A 26,231-nucleotide genomic window follows, 5' to 3' on the forward strand; every position below is an offset into this window, starting at 1 on the left:
TCCCAACATTTTGGGAGGCTGAGGCGGGCAGATCACAAGGTCAAGAGATCGAGACCATCCTGGCCAACATGGTGAAATCCCGTCTCTACTAAAAAAATACAAAAATTAGCCGGGCGTGGTGGCACGCGCCTGTAGTCCCAGCTACTCAGGAGGCTGAGGCAGGAGAACTGCTTGAATCCAGGAGGTGGAGGTTGCAGTGAGCTGAGATCATGCCACTGCACTCCAGCCTGGTGCCTGGTGACAGAGTGAGACTCTGTCTCAAAAAAAAAAAAAAAAAGAAAAGAAAAAGAATTAAAACAAAAACAAAACAAACAAACAAAAAACACTGCTTTGCTAAGGCAAGAGAATCGCAGACTACTATATATTTTTTCTTTTTGTCTAATATTTCCTCAATTATACTTTATAAACAAATTACTAACAAAAATTAAGCACTGAAATCTACTCACAATGATGTCAGGTGATCATAACTTTATCCCTTTCAAAGTAAAGCTCTGAAATCTCTTAGATTCTTAGAAGAAAACCAGTTTAAGTGTTGATTGTATTTTGAGGCAAATTTAAGAAAAAGAACTAGTAACAAGCCCTAAAACTGCTTTAAGTTCTAGTCTTCATAAGAATCACCTGCGATGTTGGCTAAAATACAGATTCCCAGGCACATGCTGCCAGAAGGTCTTTCTGTAGTTCTGGGATGGGGGCCCAGTGACGGCATTTCTGACATTCCCCATCATCTATAAGAATCACTGATGCAGGTGGCCCACTTTGAAAACTGGTTTAAAACAATGATATTATAATAAAAAAGAGTTGGCAAAAAATTTAAAGTGAGGCATCAGAGATCATCTAAAAAACTTTTTCTTTTTTGAGATGGAGTCTTACTCTGTCGCCCAGGCTGGACTGAGTACTATCAGCTCACTGCAACCTCCGGCTCCTGGGTTCAAGTGATTCTCCTGCCTCAGCGTCCCGAGTAGCTGGAGTTACAGGTGCATGCAACCACACTTGGCTAATTTTTGTATTTTTAGTAGAGATGGGGTTTTACCATGTTTGCCAGCCTGGCATGAAACTCCTGACTTCAAGTGGGTATCATCTAAATTTTAAATCTCACTCTTCCAGCTAAGGATTCTGAAGGTCAGCTAGGTTCCGTGACTTGCCCCAGGCCACAGAGCTGAACTAGAACTCACATGCCTAATTCTGTGAACAGTCCCTTGTCCACTCATCAACAGCACAATGCTTTCTCCTCTAGCTGTGGGGAATGGGGCCTACCTGGGCGATTCCTTTACAAATCCAACTTCCTCCTGAACACACACAATACTGAATTCTGAGGCCCAAACAATGTTTAACGCCCTGTGACCTGATGTACCTCCTAGACTGCACATATGAAATGCCTAATGTACCTTTGACTTACTTTAAGCAAAGTAAATAAAGCAGGGCATTTATCTTCATTCTTCCTTCTCCAAATTCATTCATCATTACTTAGAAAATATCGCAGTCACCTCCAAAAAGTCTCACTGGTTAATTGCTGAGTGCCAAAATGCTTTTTTTTTTTGAGGGAGTCTCGCTCTGTTGCCCAGGCTGGAGTGCAGTGGTGTGATTTCAGCTCACTGCAACCTCTGCCTCCTGGGTTCAAATGATTCTCGTGCCTCAGCCTCCTGAGTAGCTGCGATTACACATGCCCGCCACCATGCCTGGCTATTTTTTGTATTTTTAGTAGAGAAGGGGTTTCACCATGTTGGCCAGGCTGGTCACGAATTCCTAACCTCAAGTGATCCATCCACTTTGGCCTCCCAAAGTTCTTGGATTACAGGCACAAGCCACTGTGCCCGGCCGCCAGAACACTCTTTTTAGAGAAACACTTGTGCAAAGCATTTTCCTCTTCAAGAACCAACAATGACTTTAAAAATGCAAATACATAATAGTTTTTACTATTATTGAAACCACAAACATGTACAAAAGTAGATAATACTTTAATAAACTCCTGTGTTCCCAATACTAGCTTCAGCAACGATTAGAAGATATCTGGTTTCCCTGATAATTACCTCTGCCCACTCACACTGGATTATTTTTAAGCAACAGCTAGAGATTCTATCATTTTCCTCCAAAAATATTTCAGTATATGTCCCTAAATGAATGAACTCTAAAAAATGCAAATCGAGACAGAAACTATCAAACCTTAGAAACAGGTAATTCTTTATGATTATCACATAATCCAGCCAGTTTTAAAATTTCTCCAACAGTCTCTTTTTCTTTTTATGATATGGCATCTCACTGTGTCATCCAGGCTGGAGTGTAGTGGCGTGATCTCAGCTCACTGCAACTCTGCCTCCTGGGTTCAAGCGATCCTCCCACCTCAGCCCCAACAAGTAGCTGGGACCACACCACCACGCCTGGCTTTTTTTTTTTTTTGAGACGGAGTCTTGCTTTGTCACCCAGTCTGGAGTGCAGTGGTGTGATCTTGGCTCACTGCAACCTCCGCCCTTGTGGGTTCAAGTGATTCTTCTGCCTCAGCCTCCTGAGTAACTGCGACTATAGGCATGTGCCACCACGCCCGGCTAATTTTTGTATTTTTAGTAGAGATGGGGTTTCACCATATAGGCCAGGCTGGTTTCGAACTCCTGACCTTGTGATCCACTTGCCTCAGTCTCCCAGGTGGGATTATAGGCATGAGTCACTGCGCCCGGCCCTGGCTTTTTTAATCGTATTTTTAGCAGAGATAGGGTTTTACTATGTTGCCCAGGCTGGTCTTGAACTCCTGGGCTTAAGCTATCTGCCGACCTCAGCCTCCCAAAGTGCTGGAATTACAGGCATGAGCTACTGTGCCCAACCTCCTATAGTCTCTTAAAAATTTCTTTTATAGGGTATTTGTATTAGAATCCCAGTCATATATTTCCATTGGTTGCTATGGTTTTAAAGTCTTTTAATCCACAGGTTTTCTGTTTAAATACAGCTTAAAATTTTAAAAAAATTCAAATACAATTTATAGACAAAATGCACAGAATTAATTGATTACAGACAAGGTCTCACACGGTTGCACAGGCTAGAGTGCAATGGAATACAATCATAGCTAACTGTAGCCTTGAACTCTTGGGCTCAGCCAATCCTCCCACCTTGGCCTCTGGAGTAGCTAGGACCATAGGACCCAGGTGTATGCCACCATGCCCCATGAAAATGCATAGATTTTAAGTGTTAAGTCAGATGGAATTTGGTAAATGTATATGCCTGTGTAACCACCTCTTTAATAGAGATAAAGAACATTTCTAATAACCTGGTAAGCCTTGCCTCCCACCTCTTCCAGATAGGGTCACCCAGAGATACCCAGTGCTATAATTTTTCTCACCACGCTGACATTTGTAAACTAGGGCTTTTTAAAGCTTCTCAAATCAAGGTCCAATTCCTTGTGCAGGCATCCAAGGGTCAATGTGGAAGGCTTCATCTTGCCTGTGGGAATTTTACCTCTTAGCTACTCCTCCACTCTGTCCATTCTGTTCAGAGTGGTTTTGTGACTTAATTACTTCCAACTCTGGGAATAGGGAGTAATTAGATCATCCTACAGGTCTGGAAATTCACCACCCTATACCAGCTGAATTCTACCTATACTCTTTTCAAGGCTAGGCCCAAATTTTATCTTCTCTAGTCTATTTTCTATGACACCATTCCAACCATTCCACAGAGATCTTTTCCCCATCATTATCCTGTAGCACTTACTGTCTAGATTAAAATATGCCCCGTCTCCTCAATGAGATGGTCAGCTCCTTGAGTTCCTCCATGCTACATTCTTGTCTGGTGCCCTGTCCAGTGCTTAGAACAGTGCTGGATCATTGAGAGCTTTTAGTAAGTGTCCATGTAATTCAAGTGAAGGTATGAGGATTCTACTGAGGCTAATTGGTAAGGCAGGGAGCCTCATTAAATTCCAAACTGGCTCTCATTTGTCAAGTCAGAAGGAACTGGTCACCTATATTGCCAGAAAATATTCTTTCAATGGTGTTGAAACTCTGGCTGGTCTTGAGTGGCCTATAAACAATCTGAACTTGATAAGGATGCGTTTGTAGTTGTAGGCACCACATGCACCAATGTAAGATTGACAAACGACTGCTGTGTTTGAGCAAGACAAAGAAAATGTGTGGCCAGGAAAGCCAAAGAATAGAGGCCAACAAACAAAATTCAATAGTTTCAACCTTAGCTACCCTTTAGAATCACCTGAATTGAGGGTGGGACTTAAAAAAAATATAGATACAATGAACTATCTGGGTGGGTCCAGGCATCAGTGTGTGTGTGTGTATATATATTTGCAGTTGAGAAAGAGTTTAATTGACTTGAGGCCAGTTCATGGCTGATGGAGTTACTATTCAAATCAGTCTCCCCAAGGCTTGGAGGTTAAGGTTTTTATCGACAATTTGGTGGGTAAGGAGCTAGGAAATGGGTGCTGCTCTTTGGTTGGGGATGAAATCACAGGGTTGTGGAAAATGGTCCTCCTGTGCTGAATCCACCTCTGAGTGGGGCCACAAGGACCAGTCTTGGGTCTGAGTGGAGCCAGTGGGCTACCAGAATGCAAAAGTCTGAAAAACATTTCGAAAGACCAATCTTAGGTTCTACAATAGTGATGTTATCTATAGGAGCAACTGGGGAAGTCAAAAATCTTGTGACCTTTGGCTACATGATTCCTGAGGAGTAAGGGATTATAGAAACTATGCCTACATTTGATCAGAATTCAGGCCCCTTGGCTGGGTGCAGTGGCTCACTCCCGTAATCCCAGCACTTTGGGAGAGTGAAGCGAGTGCATCACCTAAGGTCAGAAGTTTGAGACCAGCCTGGCCAACATAGCAAAACCCCATCTCTACTAAAAATACAAAAATTAGTTGGGCACGGTGGCATGCGCCTGTAATTCCAACTACTCAGAAGGCTGAGGCAGAAAAATTGCTCGAACCTGGGAGATCGAAGTTGCAGTGAGCCGAGATGTGCCATTGCACTCTAGCCTGGACAACAATAGTGAAACTCTGTCTCAAAAAAATAAATAAATAAATAAAATAGAATTCAGGCCCCTTCCATAATTCTAACCTTGTGGGCTTTCATTAGTTTTACAAAAGCAGTTTAGTCTTGGGGGAAGGGCTATTATCATCCTTGCTTTAAGGTTAAACTATAAATTCATCCCAGTTAGCTTGGCCTAGGCCCAGGAATGAATGACGACAGCTTGTAGGTCAGAAGTAAGATGGAGTCACCTATGTCAGGTTTCTTTTACTGTCATGATTTTGGAAAGGCAGTTTCAATGCCCCCACCCCCTTGGGTTTCAGTACACTTCAATTTAGAGGTGTGAGCTATGGAGACAGGAAAGGCTGATGACAGCTCTAATTCCTTCTTGCTTATGGGACATTGTTGGGGAAGGGGTTGCCCCACGATAAGAGGAGTGAAACCATCTTGAAGTTGACTGTATGCAGTCACTGGTGCCTGGTTGGGGTCATTCTTATCCACAGCTTTAGTATAGCATGAGTGAATAGCAGACTGTAAGATTCATAATAAGCCCTATCATAAGGAGTGAAAGTCCTAGCTTCAGGAGTCCCTGTAGAACCAACCTGAAGCCTTGAGGGACCCAGGTAAATGACCCTGAGAACCAATCAATTATTGGGTTATCGGCAGAGATTAAAAAAAAAAAAAAAACGAGGACAAGGCTGGAATCTAATAAAAGGGGTATAGTTTTTCTGAAACATAATTTTTCTCTCTCCAGTTTTTTATTTCTACCAAAGACCAATTATAGTAGGACCAATTTATTTGCAAAATAAGTTTTAGTCTTATTATGCTTGGGCTATTTGCATAAAGTGCATCAAGAATAATTATTAGCCATATAGCCCCCACCCCTTGTTTTCCATTGGCTTTGATGGAATTTTTCATAAGAAATCTCAGATTAGACCTTTTAAAAACCTCTGGTGCCCAGCCAAGGATTTATTTGTGCCTGCAGATACCAATATAAATTAGGTGACTTCCTCTTTTCCCAAGGTCTCAAAATAACTTGGGGCTCCTGAGCCTGTCAGATAATGACATTCTTTACTTACCACAGGTTAGGAACCTGTAAAGGACAAGGTATGAGGCCAGTTTTTCCAAGGGGCTTTCATTGGCTCTATAGGTTAACTTCAGTTTCCCAAAGCAGTCTGTAAACATATCATTCCAGTCAGAGCCTTGATATCTCCAATTTCAGGCATCAGTATTTTTAAACTTCTCCCTAGGTGATTCTATTGTGCAGCCAGGATTAAGAACCATTGAATTAAATTAACCAATATAAAAGCTGACTACTGAAAATAAGTTTAGACTCCCCTCTGGTTTCAACCCATCAACTTGGATCCATGTGAATTCTTAGGAATTGCTGGTGGCTTAATTAACAGCACTGGACCACTAATGGTAGATGTTCTGCTAAACAGAAAGTAAAGGCTACCTGAACAATAGGGATAAAAACAGGAGTAATTACAGGCTGAGAGTAGCTCTAGCTCACACCTGTAGTCCCAGCATTTTGAGGGACTGAGGCAGGAGGATGGTTTGAGGCCAGGAGATTGAGATTGCACTCCAACCTGGGTCACAGAACGAAACCCCGTCTCTATGGAAAAAACAAAACAAAACCAAACCAGGCTGGGTGTATTGGCTTACACCTGTAATCTCAGCACTTTGGGAGGCTAAAGCAGGTGAACTGCTTGATCCCAGGAGTTGCTGACCAGCCTGAGCAAAATAGTAAAATTCCCTAACAAAAAAAGAAAGAAAGAAAAAAAAAAGCTGGGCATGGTGGTATGTGCCTGTAGTCCTAGCTAACCGGGAGGTTCACGTGTGAGAATAGCTTGAGTTTGGCAGTTAGGGGCTATGGTGAGCTATGATTGCACCACTCCGCTCCAGCCTAGGAGACAGTGAGAACTTGTCTCAACAAAACGGCAACAACACTCGGAGTGTGTTACAAAACACCTTTAGAATTCTGGTGCTCTGGTCTAGATGCTCAAAATTCCCACCAGGTGGGAATGGTTTTCACAGGCACAACTGGGAAGTTACTGGACAGGAGAGTGGGCAACTGCGAAGTCTTATGTCATTAACTCAAACTTATAATGGCCATAAACACCAATAAAGCACCAGCCTCATTTTACAATCTGGTCGGAAAATAAGAGGAACATCTTTGATGCATTAATTCTCATTCCCAAATATACTTAGCTTTTATAATTATCCATATATTAAATGCTAAGTCAAATGAAATGACTCTAATGAAAAATGAGCCACTTAAAATGAAAACTTTATGTCCTTGACTTTAGGAATGTTAGAAGCAAACTATTTTACAAGAAAAATAATTCAATGAAACTAGAGCTGGGAGGTGGGAGGATCGCTTGAGCCCTGAGCCCAGAAGTTGGGGGCTGCAGTGAGTCCTGATTATGCCACTGCTCTCTAGTCTGAGTGACAAAGCAAGACCCCATCTCTTAAAAAAGAAAAAAACACCCAAAACTCGAGCTAAATAGGTTTTAAAGAGATGACTTCTCCAGTTTCCTGTTTAACATTTATCTGTCCAGAATGGGTATTAGTTATTGGTATATAGCAATGGATTTCCAAATGTGTTAGAAAATTGATTTAAATAATTACAATGGATTTTAAAAGTTGCTCTGTTCACTTATTCCAATTGTTCTGGTATGCTGATCTATATTTGTATTGATAGTGCCAAGTGCTTTCTGAAAATACAGCAGAGTGTAGCCAGCTAATTAACCACGTTGCTGTGCCAAATTTTCAGCTTATATTCTGATTTAATTTTTAAAGAACATCTAAACTTACTTGTTGAGAACAGGTAGGACTGAAATTTGCAATTAATTATGGAGTCCTTTCAATTATTTAATTTCCCAAAGTATGACTAGAAATTCAAAGGGATCTGAAATAATGTTTGTTTTTCTTTAAGAAAAAGGGCTTGAGCATGAATTCACTTTTTAAGCCCAAATGATGGTTTGGGGAACAGACAGTAGAGATTATTCATGAAGGACCATCTTCTTTTTTGGTACATACTACTTTTTGAGGAAAAGCACGTAGCATTGACAGAGGAGAAAGGATATTATGTTGTTTCTACGCTGTCTTCTCAGAACTCAGCCTGAATGCTAATACATGTGGTCACCAACATAAACAGTTAACTCACACTTGTATAGAATAATCCTGCTAAAGGGACTGTAGGAGAAAAACTAATCTCACCCTATTCATTTGACACAGGAGGCCAAAGAAGCCCACAATTTCCCTCTCTAAAATGACACAGTGGCCTGGCGTGGTGGCTCACACCTGTAATCCCAATACTTTGCGAGGCTGAGGCAGGTGAATTGCTTGAGCCCAAAAGTTTAAGACCAGCCTGGGCAACATGGGCATTGTCTCTAAAAATAATAGAAAAATTAGCCAGGCATGGTGACATGCACCTGTAGTCCCAGGTACTCAGGAAGCTGAAGATCGAGAATGGTTAGAGCTTGGAAGGTTGAGACTACAGCAAGCTGTGATCATGCCAGTGCACTTTAGCCTGGGTGACAGAGTGAGACTCTGTCTCAGAGGTTAAAAAAAGATACAGCAAGTTACCTACACAGCCAGTATGAGAGGTCAGCACTTCTGACTTCTAGGCTTTCCACTACATCATGCTTTTATATTCTGCACGGTCCTGGAAACACCGGGATTGCATTGTTTTGATGCTTTTGTAGCATTAAAAAAAGTGATTACAAGCCAAGTGCTAAGACAGGTCAATAATATATTGTTTGAACTAGGAGAAAACTAACTAGAAACAGTATTTTGTAATGGCTTATTTCCCTGCTTTTGCTTTGGCTCAGATCTCTGTCTAAACTTACTTTCATAGTTATGGGAATAACTTCGAGTTCATTAACTTTTGATGAACTAAGATAACTAAGAGTGCAAATATGGAAGCTGACTTTAAAAAGCAGTTCTTTTCAGTATGAGAGATGAACGTTCTCTAAATCATGGGGCAGGCAGTTAAATTCCATTGTTATAGTTTTGTTTGTATTTGCTCAGAGACAGTTATATATTTTTAGAGTATCTGTAACTCTAAGTCATTTGTCTGGAATTTTCTCTCTCCTCCTCCCTCTCTAGAAGAAAATAATAATTAAAAAAAAGAAACACTATGCCTCAAACCAAAACAATCCAATTGATTTACAGGAAGAATAAACATTTTTTTTCCACCAAGATTTTGTTATAACAGAAACTAATTTCCTCTTTTTTTATTCTATAAAAGAAAATACTAAATACATTAAACTCACTATCAGGAATTAAAAAATACATACCACCTCTGGTCACAATCGGGTTCCAATTCCATCAAAACCAAGACATTGTTTCTCAAATCCTAGAAAAATGTTTGTGACCTTTTAGGTGAAAAAACACAGAGGCAGACTATGTATGATTCAAATTTTATTACAAAAATGTATGTTTCTAAAATACAGAACTGCAAACATGCACATGTATAAACACCAAACATATGTGGGCTACCACAGGAGTGTGCCAGAGAGGCTTTAGCTCTTTTATTATATGCTCTTCTGAACTGTTAATTTCTTTTTCCTTGTTCTTTTCTTTTTTTGAGACCGGGTCTCACTCTGTCACTCAGGCTGGAGTGCAGTGGCACAATCACAGCTCATTGCAGCCTCTAGCCCCCTGGCTCAGGTGATCTTCCCACCTCAGCCTCCTGAATAGTTGGGACTAAAAAACCATGCCTGACTAATTTTACTATGTCTAGTAAAGACAGGGTTTCACCATGTTGCCCACCCAGGCTGGTCTTGAACTCCTGGGCTCAAGCAATCTACCCACCTCAGCCTCCCGGAGTGCTAGGATTACAGGTGTGAGCCACTGAATACAATCTTTTTTTTTTTTTTTTTTCAGACAAGGTCTCCTTCTGTCACCCAGACTGGAGTGCAGTGGTGCAATCATAGCTCACTGCAGCCTCAACCTCCTGGGCTCAAGAGATCATCCCACCTCAGCTTCCTGAGTAGCTGAGGCTACAGGCATGGGATAACATGACCACATAATTAAAAAAATTTTTTTGTATAGAGACAAGGTCTCACTATGTTGCCTAGGCTTGAACTATTAATTTCTTGTGATGCATGCTCCAGTTGTAATGTTAGGAAATTGAATATAGTGTTAAGCATTATAATGCTGCTAAAAATAACACTTCATTGCATACTGAAAAGTGACGCCATCATCAAATCTTCAACTCTATGAGAAATGAACAGAATTCTATGGATTGGGCAGTAATATACTTCGTTTTGGGCTTTGACACAGATTCTGAATGACTGGACTGAAAATTTACCAATTTATTTTGTGTTTTCCCATTGTTATCTCTTTACTTATTTATGTTGATACAATTGTTAGCTGGAGAGGTATAATAATTGGGGGCGGGGGCATCATCCAGAATAATTAAGATAAAAATTTAGGTTGAAAACAAAAGACCATTTATACAATTTCTGTGTGCCATCATTTGTTCTAGATCTACTTACTCTAACCATAACAACTTCAGCCAGCTTTCATTGAGCATTTATACTCTGTGCTTTACTCCTATTGACTCACTGAATCTTCATTACAACCCTGTGAAGAAACAAAGACAATCTGTTCTAATGACAGAGAAAGAATGTGAACCCAGACTGTCTGGCTTCAGAGCCCGAACAACAACTTCTTTAAATTAGAATAGTGTGTTAGGTTCATAGAAGTGATCATTTATATGCTCTTTTTGGTAAGTGTCAGACCCAAATTCCCTGCTGTTTTATTTGGGGAGAAAAACATTGAGATAAATACCCTTCTATACTCCAGTATATCTGTTGGTACAGAAATGTTTTCTAGACTGTGGTTGAGCGCTGTTCTGTACAGTATGGTGTGCACAGGAACGCACAGTGCACCCTGAGCCACCAGCATTCTCACAGCCTCATGTAGTGAGAATCTCCACTTTACTATATCAAGTTGCTTTAATTTTCAGTCCACATAACAAATGCCAGATAACAAAAATGGAATACTCTGAGTTGATTTCCTAACCTAATTCATTCCTCATTAGAACTTTAGGCAAAATGGTAAAAACACAAATGTGATATGCATTACAGAAATACTTTAAAGTTGTTCCTGTGTGCTCTGAGAGGGGGTGCCATTGTGACTAAATAAGTGCTGTTAAAAATATTTATTGTTTTGTTCACAAGTGCTGTAGGTCTCCTGTATTTTAGCTGATTAATTAGGTGTTTGTTAGCAGGGTTGGATCTAACCAGTGATGTGAGGCATGTTGGTGTGACTGGAAACAGACTGGAAAACACTGTCAAACAGCCAGATCAAACTTGCTCCTTGGTCTCCGTGCTCAGGGGTCAGCAAATTACTTCAGTGTTACAGCTGAATATTCTGAATATTTTTGGCAAGAATGTGAAATAGAAACCACAGTTAGGAGAGGAGGAGGAAGGCTGGGAAGAAAATGCTTTTATAATGGATGATCCACTGTGCCATCTATGTCTGGAGATATTTAAGAATTTTATTTTGACTTCATCTGACATCATGATTTTTAAAAGGATGTCAAAGCAGACATGGTATGAGTTCCTGCAGACTGTTTCAGTCCACAGATCATTTTAATCCTGTTTATTCTAAAATGACTTCCCTGTACGTTTATTAGACTCTTTGGATTCCAAAAGGTAAAATTCCACACATCAGCTATCACGTCCATTTTTTTTCCTTCCACAATAAACTAACTGTCCTGTAGCTCAGATACTGAAAACTAACAGTTTGCAGTATCTGAGCTACAGGACAGTTAGTTTATTGTGGAAGAAAAAAATAATAGTTTGAAAGTGGAAACCTAGGAAGATATAAAAATAATATATTTCAGTCTAGTTTCATCATTGCCCCATCAGACTATTAAGGGAAACAGAAAGACTGGAATTTCTGTGGATGACTTACTTAAGTCTATATTACACATATTCATATAAAATTAATCTAATACACACTCCTTTTCAGGTCACACTGGCTTATGAGAACTGGAGAGCCAGAAACAGAAGCCAAGCAGTGTGGCCCTGGGCTGGGGATGATGTTATACACTGTGAGAGGCAGTGCACATGGTTACAAGGGAAGTCACGTTGGTGAGGGTCACAGGTAATTACTGTAAGTCATAAAATCATCCATGGTAGTTCCTGATTATTAGCTTCAATTTAAAGAAGGAAGGGTGAGCAGAAATCCCAATAAATATGAGAAAGAATAAGAAAGACAAAAATGTAAGCCTATCAGGCCAGGTGCGGTGGCTCACTCCTGTAATCCTGGCAACTTTGGGAGGCTGAGGCAGGCAGATCACCTGAGGTCAGGAGTTTGAGACCAGCCTGGCCAACATGGTGAAACCCCGCCTCTACTAAAATATAAAAATGTAGCCAGGAATAGTAGGTGTGCCTATAGTCCCGGCTACTAGGGAGGCCGAGGTACAAGAATTGCTTGAACTCGGGAGGCGGAGGTTGCAGTGTGCTGAGATCACACCACTACACTCCAGCCTGTGCGACAGAGCAAGACTCCGTCAGGGGCACGGGGGGTGCAGAAGTAAGCAAATGAAGAGTGGGAAAAGCCTCCCTTCTCTCCAAGTTCTTGCTCAAGGGTCCCTTCTTTGACCACACCTCATCTCAAACAGCCCTCACCCTGACCACTACCACTTGCTGTTCTCATAACCGGAGTTACTCTCTTCATAGTATTTACCACCTCCTGACATATTATAGGTCTACTGTCTATATCCTGCATCCCACCTAGAACGTAAGCCCCGTAGGGACAGGGGCTCTCTTCTGCTTTGTTCACACTAAATTCACAGCCTATACCTATGCTTGACTCAGAGTAGGAATCCAAGTAATAATGATTTTTACTTCACATTTTTTTTAGAGATGGAGGTCTTACTATGTTGCCCAGGCTGGCTTCAGATTCCTGGGCTCTAGCAATCCTCCTGCCTCAGAATCCAGACCAGCTGGGACTACAGATGTGTACCACTGCATCTGGCTCAAATTCAGTAATTATTTGCTAAATTAAAAACTGAATTAATGGAGTCTCTCCTCTCATAAATGTTTTAACTAAACACATTTTATGCCAGTATTTCTAATTGATAATATACTGGTAATAGTGGGTACAAACAGGGTAGGATTTTTAAAAGGCAGTCCTATAAATAATGAGCAAGTAAATAACTGAAAAAGAATAAAGCATCTTACCAAATGAGCAGCCACAGAAGACAACCTCGAGGGCAGCCAACACTAGTTTACTTTTCTTCCAGCCTTAGTCCTCAGCCAGAGGCCAGTGAGGCTACCAGAATCAGCAGAGGTGCTTATATATTTTCTTAGTTTTCTTTCTACAGATCACCACTCTAAAACTTTCTCCATTTCTCCTCCAAAAATGGTTCCAGCAGTTAAAAAATAATCCTTGCCTCCTGGAAAGACATTTTCCCCCATCCTTTCTCATTCCCAGGTCCTTAGCATATCACCTACCTGTGATTTTACCCAGACTGGTTTTCTGGAAGTCAGGGTTCCTCAGCTCTTCGGTGCTTGCAGACTTCATGACAGAGTTGATAGATGACAGGGTGCTGATGAGCTGAGAGTTGAGGGAGCCAATCTGTGAGTGAGGCTCCCCAAAAGCTTCTGCCAGTTCACTATAGTTCTCAGCCAGCAGCGTCTGCTGTTCTGCCAGCAGCTTCTGGACGCGCTCAATGTAGTGATCCAAGCCGGTCATCATTCCAGGAGGAACCTGGGGCTGGGGGTTCTCCTGGGACTCCCCTACAGGGTCATCCCCAACACCCACGCTCCTTTTGCTGGCTGTCAGCCCTGCAGTCAACTGTGGTGGCCCACAAGCTATGGTCCTCATTTTGAGACCAACCAGATAGTTGTCGTTAATATTTATCTGCCCCACGCCGGACTCTTTGGTCTTCACAGCTGATGGCCTGTCAAACCCAGAATGGCCAGAAAGCAACGTTCCAACACCAATGGACCGCGTCTTAGTGGAGGAATTAACGTCCTTGACACGGCCTTCTCCTACAGCCACTGTCCGTGTCTCCACAGTCTGGGTGCTGGTCTGCTTGTCCAAAGTGCTTAGGCAAGTGTTGGTGCAGGACTCTATGAGGGTGGCTGTCTCGGTGTTGGTGAACTGGTGCACCTGTTCCAAATCTGTGCTAGTGTCCTGATCTGTAGTAAGAGGCACTGCCATGACGGCTGCTTCCACCTGGCCAAGAGCCTCAGTGTTCACGCCCTGGGAGGTGTATTCCTTTGGAGAGCAGACAGTCACATCAACAGAGCAATCTCCACAACCAATAGACCGCACTTCTTTGATATTCAAGTTTGTCTTGAGGAGTGTGAGGTCGTTCACAGACTCCTCTGTGTTGCTGCCTGTTTCGCAGACGCTGACTTCCACACTCACACTCTTGTCACACATTTCTACAGATTTCCCAGTGCATTGGTCATGCGTTTCCACCCTCTCCTTAACAATCCACCAATTCATGGGCAGCTCAGTCCCCACGACTTTATTCTTACATTCGGGCTGGCAGGAGATGCCTACACTGTTTGTTTGCACGGAGGTCCCAACACACGTGTCCACCAGCACTGTGTGACTGCCAACTATTTGGTCTCGGGTCTGCGCCACTGCCTCCACTACCTTGCTGAAAACAAGTGGCTGGGCCATCGTGGCTTTGTCAACCTTTTTCCTCGATCCAGCAGCCTGCAGCTCCTGTTTTAGTTTAGTCATCTCCCGGTCATGGGTGGTTTCTCTAAGCTGTACTTCTAGGCGGTAGATCTTTTCCTTCAAGGCTTCTATGGTCTGCTGTTGCAGCTCAATTTCTTTGTCAGCTTCAGTCGTCACACCAAGCATGGCCTCTGTCACGTTGACCCCATAATTCCTCATCTCAATAACTGTCCCTACAGCTGCATCCTTAGAGGACCTGGAGCCTCTGTGGTACACGACAATGTCGTTCATGTTCTCCTCGGCACCCACAGCCACAGACCGGCACTCTCCATTCTCCCTGAGCTCGGAGGAAGCCTCACAGCTGCTGTCCTGGATCTTCTGCTCCAGGGCTTGCATGTCTGCTGTAAGCTGTCGGAACTCCTTTATCCTCTGTGTGCTCTGTTCTACACTCTCCATTTCTTCCTCCTCATAGTCGATGTATAATTCCCCGCCACTTCTCCGGGCCCGGGAGAGCTGTTCCAGCTGGGAGGCGTTTCCCGCACTGTAGGACCGCTTCCTCACACCACAGAGGTCATTCTGGGATGCAGCCCTTTGGTTTTTCAACTGTGAGGCCAACTGTCTTTTCTCTTCTTGCAAGACAGAGATCTTTACCTGGAGCACAGGGATGGTTCGCACCTGCTCCTCCAGCTCCTTCAGGCGTTTTAGAGCAATGGCCATTTGCTCGCGAATGTGCTGCAGGTGCATGGGGCTCACATTGGTCACTGGGGTGGAGATCCCTGAGCTCAGGGGGCTGTGGCGGATGGAGCTCCCCATGGAGGACGTGGTGGCAGCAGCTGGGGCATAGCCACCATAATCCCCATTACCTTGGTATCCATTCTGAAGCTGGTGCATGGCAGGATTGTGGTTTCCAGAACCCACAAAGGAGGGGAGGGAGCCTGTGGAGCCCATGCCTCCAAAACTGGCCAGCCTGGGCCTTCTGAACTCACCCGGTGTCATCTGCATGGTGGCTCTCTCCTGTTCCAGTCTTCTCCGGGTCTCCATCAGCGTCTTGGTGACATGAAGGTTATGCTTTGGGAGTTGTGGTGAGGGAGGTGGCAGCTGTCGATTTTCTGGGATAGTAAGAAAAGGGAGTGAGGTCTCTAGAGGGGCAGGGGGCTTTGGGATTGGAGTTGATGTAACTTGGCTTCTGGCTAGGAGGAAGTTGGGGCACTGCTTGTTGTCATCACTGTTGGAGGATGAGAGGGATTCAGTGGAAGTCCATACACCTTGCTGACCAGATGTGGTCCTGGGTTCTGGGCATTGCACAGATGGTTTCCGCCTCTTCTGGATGATCAGTCTTTTGATGGTGTTTCCCTTCTGTATGTCATCCACATATTTGAGGAAATCTAAGTCTAACTGATAACCATAGGGGGTCTCCACAAAGTAAGGGTCTTTCTGTTCCTTGTCCTGGTCTCCATTCAGACTATCATCGGCTTTTCCTAGAAGAGAGAGAAAAGAATATTATAATGACATGCAATACACACAATGGTAAAAACTAGTATTTGTGTTTGTTGCAGTACAGCAAGCTGGTATGATTTTAAGAGCTGACACACCTATGTTGTAAACCTGGATCTGCAACTTAACAACTGGGTAAACAACTTTTGTTGTTGTTGTTGTTTTGAGACAGGGTCTTGCTCTGTCGTCCAGGCTGGAGTGCAATGTTGCAATCTCGGCTCATTGCAACCTCTGCCTCCCGGGTTCAAGCAATTCTCCCACCTCAGCCTCTTGAGTAGCTGGGATTACAGGGGCACACCACCATACCTGGCTAATTTTTGCATTTTTAGTAGAGACAGAATTTCGCCATGTTGGCCATGCTGGTCTAGAACTTCTGACCTCAGGTGATCCACCCGCCTCGGCCTCCCTAAGTGCTGGGATTACAGCTGTGAGCCACTGTGCCCGGCCTGGGTAAGGAAGTTAATAAACCTCTCTGAACTTCAGTTTCTCCCTCAGTAAAAATGGAGATGCAAATATTTAACTTACAGGCTTGAAACAATGTAATGAGATAATGACTGTGTTATTGTTTTTTAAAATTTTGTCTTAGATTCAGGGAGTACATGTGCAGGCTTGTTACAGGGATATATTGTGTAATGATAAGGTTTGAGCTTCTAATGTACACAACACCCAAATAGTAAACATTATACCCAATAGGTAATTTTTCAACCCTCACTCCCATCCTTCCCCACTTCTGTAGTCTAAAATGTCTATTATTTTCATCTTTTTCCATCTTTATGTCCACCTGTACTCAGAGATAATGATTTTAATGAGTCAAGCATAGTAAGTCCTTACTGAATATTTTTAAAAGAATTCATTAAAAAAGACATGAAAGGCTGGGCACGGTGGCTCACACCTGTCATCCCAGCACTTTGGGAGGCCAAGGAAGGTGGATCACCTGAGGTCAAGAGTTCAAACCAGCCCAGCCAACGCACGGTTAAACCTCGTCTCTACTAAAAATACAAAAATTGCTGGGTATGGTGGTGGGTGCCTGTAATCCCAGTTACTTGGGAGGCTCATGCAGGAGAATCACCTGAATCCAGGAGGTGGAGGCTGCAGTGAGCTGAGATCACGCCATTGCACTCCAGCTGGGCAACAGAGCAAAAACTCTGTCTCAAAAACAAAACAAAACAAACATAAAAGCATTGTCCAGTAGATCATTTCATTGGTCATCTACAGTCTCTTTGAATATAGACACAGACATTAAGATTCCTGTTTTACAAAGTGTTATCTGAGGCACAAAAAACCTAAAAGTCAGCAGTAGATAGACTAAGTCAGCAGCAGAACCAGGAGGCCTGGGATGAGGTGTCCCTGCTGCTGTCATTGCAGACTGGGCTGCCTTTCTAAATGGAGGCCAAGGGCACTCAGCTCCTGACCACCTCCACAGGATCACAATTTGCCTCCCATACCTTCCTGGCTGAGAAAGCTGGGACACAGAATGTTGAGTGATTAACTCCAGCAGCATGGATACAAGCAGAGGAAAGACTTCAACTCTATTTTGTGTTTTCCACTTCTCAGTTTCTCTCCTCATTTAAAAACAAAACCAAACCCTCTCTTAATTATGGGAACAGTTTTCTCCCTGTTGACTTCTTTTGGACAGAACACTCCCTATCCCAGAACACCTTGTTTTGTTTTGTCATGAGTCCAAACAAATGCAGAGAATGAAGATAGGGGCAAGACCTATATGCGCTAACTGCTGGATCACGTGGCACTCAGTAAATACCACTTAAGGCTAAACCAGACATAAAAAAGGAAACACAAGGATCTTTCAAAGCACAGACCTTGTTGCTGACCTGGGCTACACATTTCAAATTTAAAAGCAAGGTCATTTTTATTTGTTTAAATCGCAGGATCAAGTAATGTGTTTTCCCAGAGCCACACTAACAAGCTGTGCATTTTTAGAGCTATGAAAGTCAAAAGCAATGAGTGAAAATTTAAGCCATCAGCCTCCCTGCCCTCTCCTGAGTATACAAACCCACCTGACTGCTGTCAAGGTTGAAGTAACTTCCAGCAAACCTGGTTGCCGTCTGCCCTCCCAACCCCCAGCAATGCCAAACATTTACACCTGACAGAGTGAATGCTCTGAAGGACACTTCTGCCCCCATTTGCCCACTTTCTTCTGAAATGTTGGAAAGAAAAGCACGAAAATAAGTTTGCCAAGCAGAGGAATAACAAGGGCACATATCCTTTACGTCCCAATTTAAAACAATATTAAATTGCTCTAGCTGTTCCATTCTAACACGTGTGGGAAGTGAATTCTATGTGAAAGAAGTGCCCAACAGCAGTCATGCTCTAGCCTAAGAAAGGGAGGGCTGGCCAGGGGCGCTGTGCCTGGAAACTGGTGCTCAGGTTAACAGAACTCGTGCGCAAGTTAATAGAACGTAGCTATCCTCTCTTTCGTTTTAAACTTTCATCTCCACGTGGAGAACGTGCTCACTTAAAATATGCAGCCAGACCTGTTTCCAGTACTGACTGAAATTCCATAAACAAAGAGAAACTACAGCTTGGGTATCAGACAGGCAGACAGATCTCGCCCACCCGGGATGTGCGTGTGAGCCGGCGAGTCCAAGTTGGACCCCTGTAGACCTGCAGGGTCGCTGTGGAGGAAAGTGGCCAAGCAGTGCACAGCTTTCCCGGCCGCCCTCGCCTAGGCCCCCCGGGAATTCGGCCAGCGGTGACGGCCCCACAACACCCGCCGCTCACCTACCAGGCGCCCGCTGCGCTCCCCGCCGGCCCGCGCTGCACTGCACACCAGCTCGCTCCCAGCGCACCTCGACCCAGCCTCAGACGTCCTCAATCCTCACCCCATAAGGAAAAGTTTCAACATTGGGGTAAACTTAACCGGTCACGCACGAATGCCATAGGCTGAGTTTTCACCAATGAAGTCTCCCGCCGGCTGAGTGACACCACCCCCAGCACACTCAGCTGTTCCGCATTCCCTGTTTTCTTAATGAAAACAAGAAACCGGGATCTTTTGAAAATGTGTGTTCTTCACTCCAGTTTTGCCAGTTTATTTTTAAATAAATCTAGCACTTTAAGTATCTCTACAGAGAGGCTCTGTTTTTCCTATACCAGTCACTTCTTCATAAAAGAGTCTGTGTTTTCCTGCTCAGCCCTCGGTCACCTGAGGAGGTGCAGAGGCACAATCAGCCCCACTGTTCTCTGTGGGTTCTCAGGGTCCTGGCAGCGCTCACTGGTTCCACGACACGTGGCAAGTAGTTATCCTTTATCATTCATTTCAACTGAGCCTTTGCCACTGATGAAAGTTTCTTCTTAAAAAAATGAAACAAAAACAAACCTTTTTTTCCAGATAGAAAAGTAGTATATGCTCGTGGGGCGGCGGGTGGAAAGCAGCCATATACAGATCATTTAAAGAAGAGGGGAAAAAAAGCACTCAGATCTGACCATCTAGTGGCAAGCATTAATATTTTGGTATAACTCCTAGTTTTTCTATGTATTTCTTGATATATCTACTTTTCCCACAAGCATTGTCAGTAGGAAAGATGAACTCAACGTCAGTATTTAAAACGCAACAAAACATATCACAGTTTTTAGCAAAACCTAACTGGTCCATCTTTAGTTATTTCTTTAGTTCACCTTCAGAAATCACAAAAGGCAATGGATCAAGCTGAAATGCCCCCAAATGAACTTTGGACTTCTGGGAATCAGGAGAGGTTAGAATTTAACCATGTTAGGCTTGCTTCTTTCCTAATACTGCTCAAACCAGGCTACCCAAAGGACTTGTAATTCAAGTTTCATTCTCCAGCAAGTAAAAAAGTGAGATGTGTTTTCAAGGTGTCATTTTCACAAACAATTGTCCCTGCTAAAAATTATTCTGCAATAAAACTACCCAGTGTCATTATTTTTAATCTCCAGCTTTCTAGTGTGTGTTTACATACATTAAGATAAATGAGGCACTTATGAGTCCCTGATTTATTTCCCAACTTTAACGAGACCAAAAAACTTTTTTGTCTTGTAACCAGACAGCAAAAAATTTAATTAAAAAACATTTTTTTTTTCGGCCGGGTGTGGTGGTGGATGCCTGTAATCCTAGCTAGTGGGGAGGCTGAGGCAGAAGAATCGCTTGAACCCAGGAGGTGAAGGTTGCAGTGAACCAAGATTGCATCATTGCACTCCAGCCCGGGCAACATGAGCAAAAAAATTTTTTTCCATTGCTTCCTCTCCCAACCACACACCAATTATCAACATGCTGGGAAGAAAGGAGAGGCTTAACAATGTTTACTGAAGGAATAAATAACTGAATATATAGTATAACATAATAAACTTGGAGTGCAGTGGTGCCATCTCGGCTCACTGGAACCTTTGCCTCCCGGGTTCAAGCCTTCCAAGGAGCTGGGATTACAGGCACATGCCACCACGTCCGGCTAATTTTTGTATTTTGAGTAGAGACAGGGTTTCACTATGTTGGCCAGGGTGGTCTCAAACTCCTGACCTCAGGTAATCCGACCACCTCGGCCTCCCAAAGTGCTGGGATTACAGGTGTGAGCCACTGTGCGTGGCCAACAGTATAACATAATAAACTTTGAAAAACATCTTGATGCTATGAAGACAGAAGTTATTTGTTAAATATTAGTGTTAAGGACATTTCTTTTCTTTTTTTTTGAGATGGAGTCTCAGTCTGTCACCCAGGCTGGAACACAGTGGCAGGATCTTGGCTCACTGCAACCTCTGCCTCCCAGTTTCAAGCAATTCTCCTGCCTCAGCCTCCTGAGTAGCTGGGATTACAGGTGTGCTGTCACCACGCCTGCCTAATTTTTGTATTTTTAGTAGAGACAGGGTTTCACCATATTGGTCAGGCTGGTCTCAAGCTCCTGACCTCATGATCTGCCCCTCTCGGCCCCCAAAGTGCTAGAATTACAGGCGTGAGCCAGTGTTAAAGACATTTCTTACATGATACTGTTTCAATTGTTATCTTTATGTTGTATGATTATAGATTATTTTTATTTTGTTCTTTATATTTTCTAAGTTTTACAACACATGAGTATTTGTCCTTTTTTTTTTTTTTTTTGAGACAGGGTTCCACCCTGTTGCCCAGGCTGGAGTGTGGTGGTATGATCATGGCTCACTATAGCCTTTATCTCCTGGGCTCAAGTGATCCTCCCTCACCTCAGCCTCCTGAGAAGCTGGAACTACAGGTGTCTACCACCATGACTGGCTAATTTTTTTTTTAAGTAGAGCTAGGTATTGCTATTTTGCTCAGGCTGGTCTTGAACTCCTGGCCTAAAGCAATCCTCCCACCTCAGCCTCTCAAAATGCTGAGATTACAGGTATGAGCCACTACCTGGCCTGGGCATTTGTCTTTTAAAATATATTACAAGAAGCCACTGTTTGGAAGGCAAAAGGAATGTACTGCAACAGACTGATAAAGTTCACTTGGAAGGTGAATGAATGGGGGTGGTCATGGCCAAGACAGCTTGATGTTCTTTAGTATGCATTTTCCCCTCCCCTCCTTCCACACTAATAGGGGCAAATAAAAGTCTATAAGCAGAAGTTACATGTAGTATACCCCAGGAACTTCCATTAAAACACAGAAATAATTCTCTCATCTATGTTCATCTTTGTGCCTTCCTCCATCCTGCTGACTGGAATGCAGATGTGATGACTAGAACACTAGCTGTAACTTTGAACCATGAGTTCATATCTAGGGGTGGAGGAACAATGTACTAGAAGGAATTTGGGCCTCAAAGGACTCTGTGATCAGAGCTACTATAACATTCCTGAAAAGTCTACCTCTATACTTTTAAGTGAAAAAGATATAAAATTCTATTTTGTTTTAGATATCGTTTGTTTCGGGTCTTGTTTACTTGGAGCTACACTGAATTCTAACACATACTGCAGTTCTTCCCTCATTCACCCTCAAAAATTAAGACTAGATCTTAAAAAGGAGAAAGATGCTAAATGATTAACTGGAAAAATGTTACAATAAAACTTAAATTATTAATTCAAGATCAAGGAAGTATAAAAACAACAGTTTTGTCCAGGCACGGTGGCTCACACTTGTAATCCCAGCACTTTGGGAGGCTGAGGTGGGCGGACTGCCTGAGGAGGTCAGGAGTTCAAGATCAGTCTGGCCAACATGGTGAAACTTCATCTCTACTAAAAATGCAGAAAAATTAGCCGGGCATGTTGGCATGCATCTCTAATCCCAGCTACTTGGGAGGTGGAGGCAGGGGAATTGCTTAAACTAGGGAGGTGGAGGTTGCAATGAACTGAGATCACTCCACTGCCCACAGCCTGGGCGACAGATCGAGATTCCATCTCAAAAAAAAAACAGCAACATTAAAAAAAAAAAAAGTCTCTATGTGGGTTATAAAGAGATTCTTAACTGCTTTAAAAGCCTTTTTGGACTAACAGAATTATGCTTGCTTTCATACAGTCAAAATTCCACTGGCTATATCTGCAACTAAAATCCTGAGAGTAATAGCTTCCAACTAAATATTCTGGAATTGGAAGGCTGTCCCTGGTGTTTACAAGAATTTTTTGAATGTCTGGAAATCCAGTGGTGGAGACCGCTCCTGGCACCAACTCTACCTTCATTATATAAACATTTATTGAAAGCTTAATTGGGTACAAAAAATGGTCCTATTCAGTGGAAGGAGTAGGAGGAAAAATTTGTAAGAAATAAAATGAGATATAGTCTAGCTGAGAGATGACTGCCAAATACCCTTAGCATAACACTAATTGAGATCAGTTACAAATGCATATATCAACAATGTAGGCTGGGAGCGATGGCTCACACCTGTAATCCCAACAATTTGGGAGAGCGAGGTGGGCAGTTCACTTGATGTCGGAGTTCGAGACCAGCCTGGCCAACATGGTGAAACCCCACATCTACTAAAAATACAAAAACTAGCCGGGTGTGGGGGTACATGCCTGTAATCTCAGCTACTGGGGAGGCTGAGGCAGGAGAATTGCTTGAACCTGGGAGGTGGAGGTTGCAGTGAGCTGAGATCACACACTGTACTCCAGCCTGGGTGACAAAGAGAGACTCGGTCTAAACCCCCACCCCCCAAAACAACAAACCTCCCCCAAAAAAACAAATCACAATGCAATATGAAAGTATGTAAACTAGTGATCAAAACAGAACCCAGTTAAGCTAGATTAGTTTTGAAGACAAGGTAAATGACAGAGTAAAAAGGTGAAGAGCCAGGGCAGAGCCTGTTGCTGCTGCTGAAGGAAGGCCAAGGTTAAACAAGGGGAAGAGGATGAGTACAGGAGAGGCCACCAATTTCACACCCTGGAGCAGTGCAACTTTTTCCAATGAAGCTAGGGGCTAAAAGGCATCAACAAAGATTGTCTTGACAATTGTGTGTGCATAAGACTGAGGTAGGGAAAGAGGCTAAATTCAATGAGACCAGTTAAAATGTTATAATACCCAGTGGGAAGTGTAGACCAAATAAAACATTTATTCACACATTCGACTTACATTTATAATTGATATTGATAATAAAGGCATATGAATTAATATCTACTTTCTGTCTCTGTCTGTATCTCTCTAGTTCTCCATGGATCTTCACTTATTATTTACCATGCACTGTTCTAGGAGCTGGGAAAACTGAACAAAAGGGACAAAGTCTCTGCTCCCACATAGCTTACAGTCAAGTGGGGATGGGATGCATCCCCACTTGACTGTAAATAAATAAATAAGGCAAGAAGAAAAATAAATAAGGCAGAAGTGAAACAAAGAGATATATGATAGCTGGCATTGCCAGAATTTATACCAGTGTCTCAAGGTAAGTGGATGGCCTGCTAACACTGGGCTCCATGGTGTCTTAGGTTGGCACTGTCTCTGAGCCAACTTAGTCCTAGACACAAAGGGTCACAGAGTCCTGTTCCTCCCTCTCTCTCCCAAATAAGTTTGCACAGTCTGTAATTTGGGGTAACCAAACACCAATGCGACAGCATCAATTAGACACAACTCTCCAAGTTCAGACCATATTCCCATGTGTTCAGAGAAAAGGTGAAATCAACAAACTGATGGCAAGTCTGCTCCTTATTTATATATTTATCTCCTGTAAAACACAGCGCTCTGGTTGGGCATGGTGGCTCACATCTGTAATATTAGCACTTTGGGAGGCTGAGGCAGGGCAATCACGAGGTCAGGAGATCAAGACCATCCTCTGGGTATGGTGGCGCATGCCTGTAATCCCAGCTACTTGGGAGGCTGAAGTAGGAGAATCGCTTGAACCCAGGAGGCAGAGGTTGCAGTGAGCTGAGTGAGATTGTGCCATTGCACTCGAGCCTGAGCAACAAAAATGAAACCTTGTCTCAAAAAAACAAAACCAAAACCAAAAACTTAGTGCTCTGTGAGAGGGGCCCAGGTTATGGCCTCAGGAACAGTGTGAAATTTACTTGTAATTCTTCTGCATTAATAAAGTAAAATGGAGTTATGGGTATTTCAAAAATCATTTCATCTAGATTCATAAAGTACTATATATTTTAACTTTTAATGAAACTAAACTTGTTGTCCAAATAATACTTGGTTTGGAAACACATAAAAATTAGTGTACTTACAAGGAAGAAGATTAGATCGCAGGAAACTAGTCTGGGAGTACTAACCTGCTTGCAGTGATTCTCAACTGGAGCTGATTTTTTTTTTTTATTAATCAACCAAAAGCAGTGGAGGTGATTTTGCTCCCCGAAGGGACATGTGGCAATGCCTAAAGATATTTATCGTTGTCACTGCTGAAAGTGGAGGGGTGCTACTGGCATCTACTGCATAGAGGCCAGAGTTGCTGCTATACATTTTGCAATGCACAAGACAGGCCCTCCCTCCTCCAACAAAGAATTATCTATTCTAGAATGTCAGTAGTGCTGAGGCTGAGAAAGCCTGTGCTGGAGACAGTGAGAAGAGTAAAAATTCACAGATAGCAAAGAGATTTTGGCTATATAATCTGTAGCCTTTGGCCGGGCACTGTGGCTCACAGCTGTAATCCCAGCACTTTGGGAGGCTAAAGTGGGTTGATCACTTGAGGTTGGGAGTTTGACACCAGCCTGACCAACATGGAGAAACCTCGTCTCTACTAAAAATACAGAATTAGCCAGGTGTGGTGGCGCATGCCTGTAATCCCAGCTAGTTGGGAAGCTAAGGCAGAAGAATCGCTTGAACCTGGGAGGTGGAGGTTGTGGTGAGCAGAACGTGCCACTGCACCCCAGCCTGGGCAACAAGAGCAAAACTCCATCTCAAAAAAAAAAAAAAAAGAATCTGTAGTCTTCAAGTCTTTGATTTCCTACTGGGGCCAATAACACTATGCTCAAGTGACAGAGTGATAAAAATGCCACTTTTGAGTAAAAAAGCAGTCAATACTTTTCTATATACTCTACTACAATGAGCCATTCTTTAATATGAGCAAAAAGCACTGGGGTTTCTGAAATAATGTGTCTTGTGGCCTTTAAGATGGAGGACACTTTGATATTATTACTTTATCAATTAATTAGGACACACTGACTTCTTTGTTCTGGTTTCACTGCTGCACACTCTAGGCCCAATTACTGACCAATGGTGCTGTGAAAAATAATCACACCCCTGTGCCACAGCTTTCACACACTATATGTTTTTCTTTGCCAGATGCCACACCTGACTGTTGAAACTGAAGGACTTTGCTAATTTCCATTAACGTTATTGTCCCCTCTCACATGAAGCATGAAGATTTTGCCTGAAAGAGCTGAGTTAGTCCTAGAGAAGCACATAATTATCACAGATTTCCACATTTAAAAGCCCCAGAGTGTAAGCATCCTGCTGTTCAAAGCAGTCAAAAAGATTCCATGTCAGCAGGAAAGCAAACCAGTATGATGAACTCAGGAAGACAGGCAAGTTCTCATGAAGCTAATTACTCAGAGTATGAAAGTAATTAGGTTAACACATCAACTTTTCTAGGAGTGGAAAGTGTTCTAAGAAGACAGCGAAGTGCAACAGCGTCCTTCTGAACGGGTTTAGCAGGTGGCATCTCCTGATGACACTGTTAGCATTAAGCTCTTTGCGATCCAGCAGCTTCACTCCCTCTGTCAAATTTGTGCGAGGAACACCATTTGTTAGAGAACATGCAATAAAAGGGATAGCAATA

General features: G+C 42.9%; 1 protein-coding gene across 22 annotated transcripts in view; it reads right to left on the minus strand.

Moving 5' to 3' along the window:
• The window catches only part of KANK1 (KN motif and ankyrin repeat domains 1), a 187,345-nt gene that overhangs the window by 20,490 nt on the left and 140,624 nt on the right, over positions 1–26,231 (minus strand). For 17 of the 22 annotated variants that reach the window (XM_064361496.1, XM_064361498.1, XM_064361499.1 and 14 more), the window contains one exon: positions 13,434–16,094. In XM_064361496.1, coding sequence (XP_064217566.1) covers positions 13,434–16,094 — 2,661 coding nt within the window. Of the gene's footprint in view, positions 1–13,433; positions 16,095–18,849; positions 19,047–26,231 lie in introns of those variants that run through there. The other 5 variants (XM_064361511.1, XM_064361514.1, XM_012461985.2 and 2 more) reach the window with 2 other exon arrangements.

The sequence above is a fragment of the Aotus nancymaae genome, unplaced genomic scaffold (genome assembly GCF_030222135.1).
Source record: "Aotus nancymaae isolate 86718 unplaced genomic scaffold, 86718_ANA_hifiasm-v0.15.2.pri h1tg000041l, whole genome shotgun sequence".
In the NCBI taxonomy this organism is placed as follows: Eukaryota; Metazoa; Chordata; class Mammalia; order Primates; family Aotidae; genus Aotus; species Aotus nancymaae.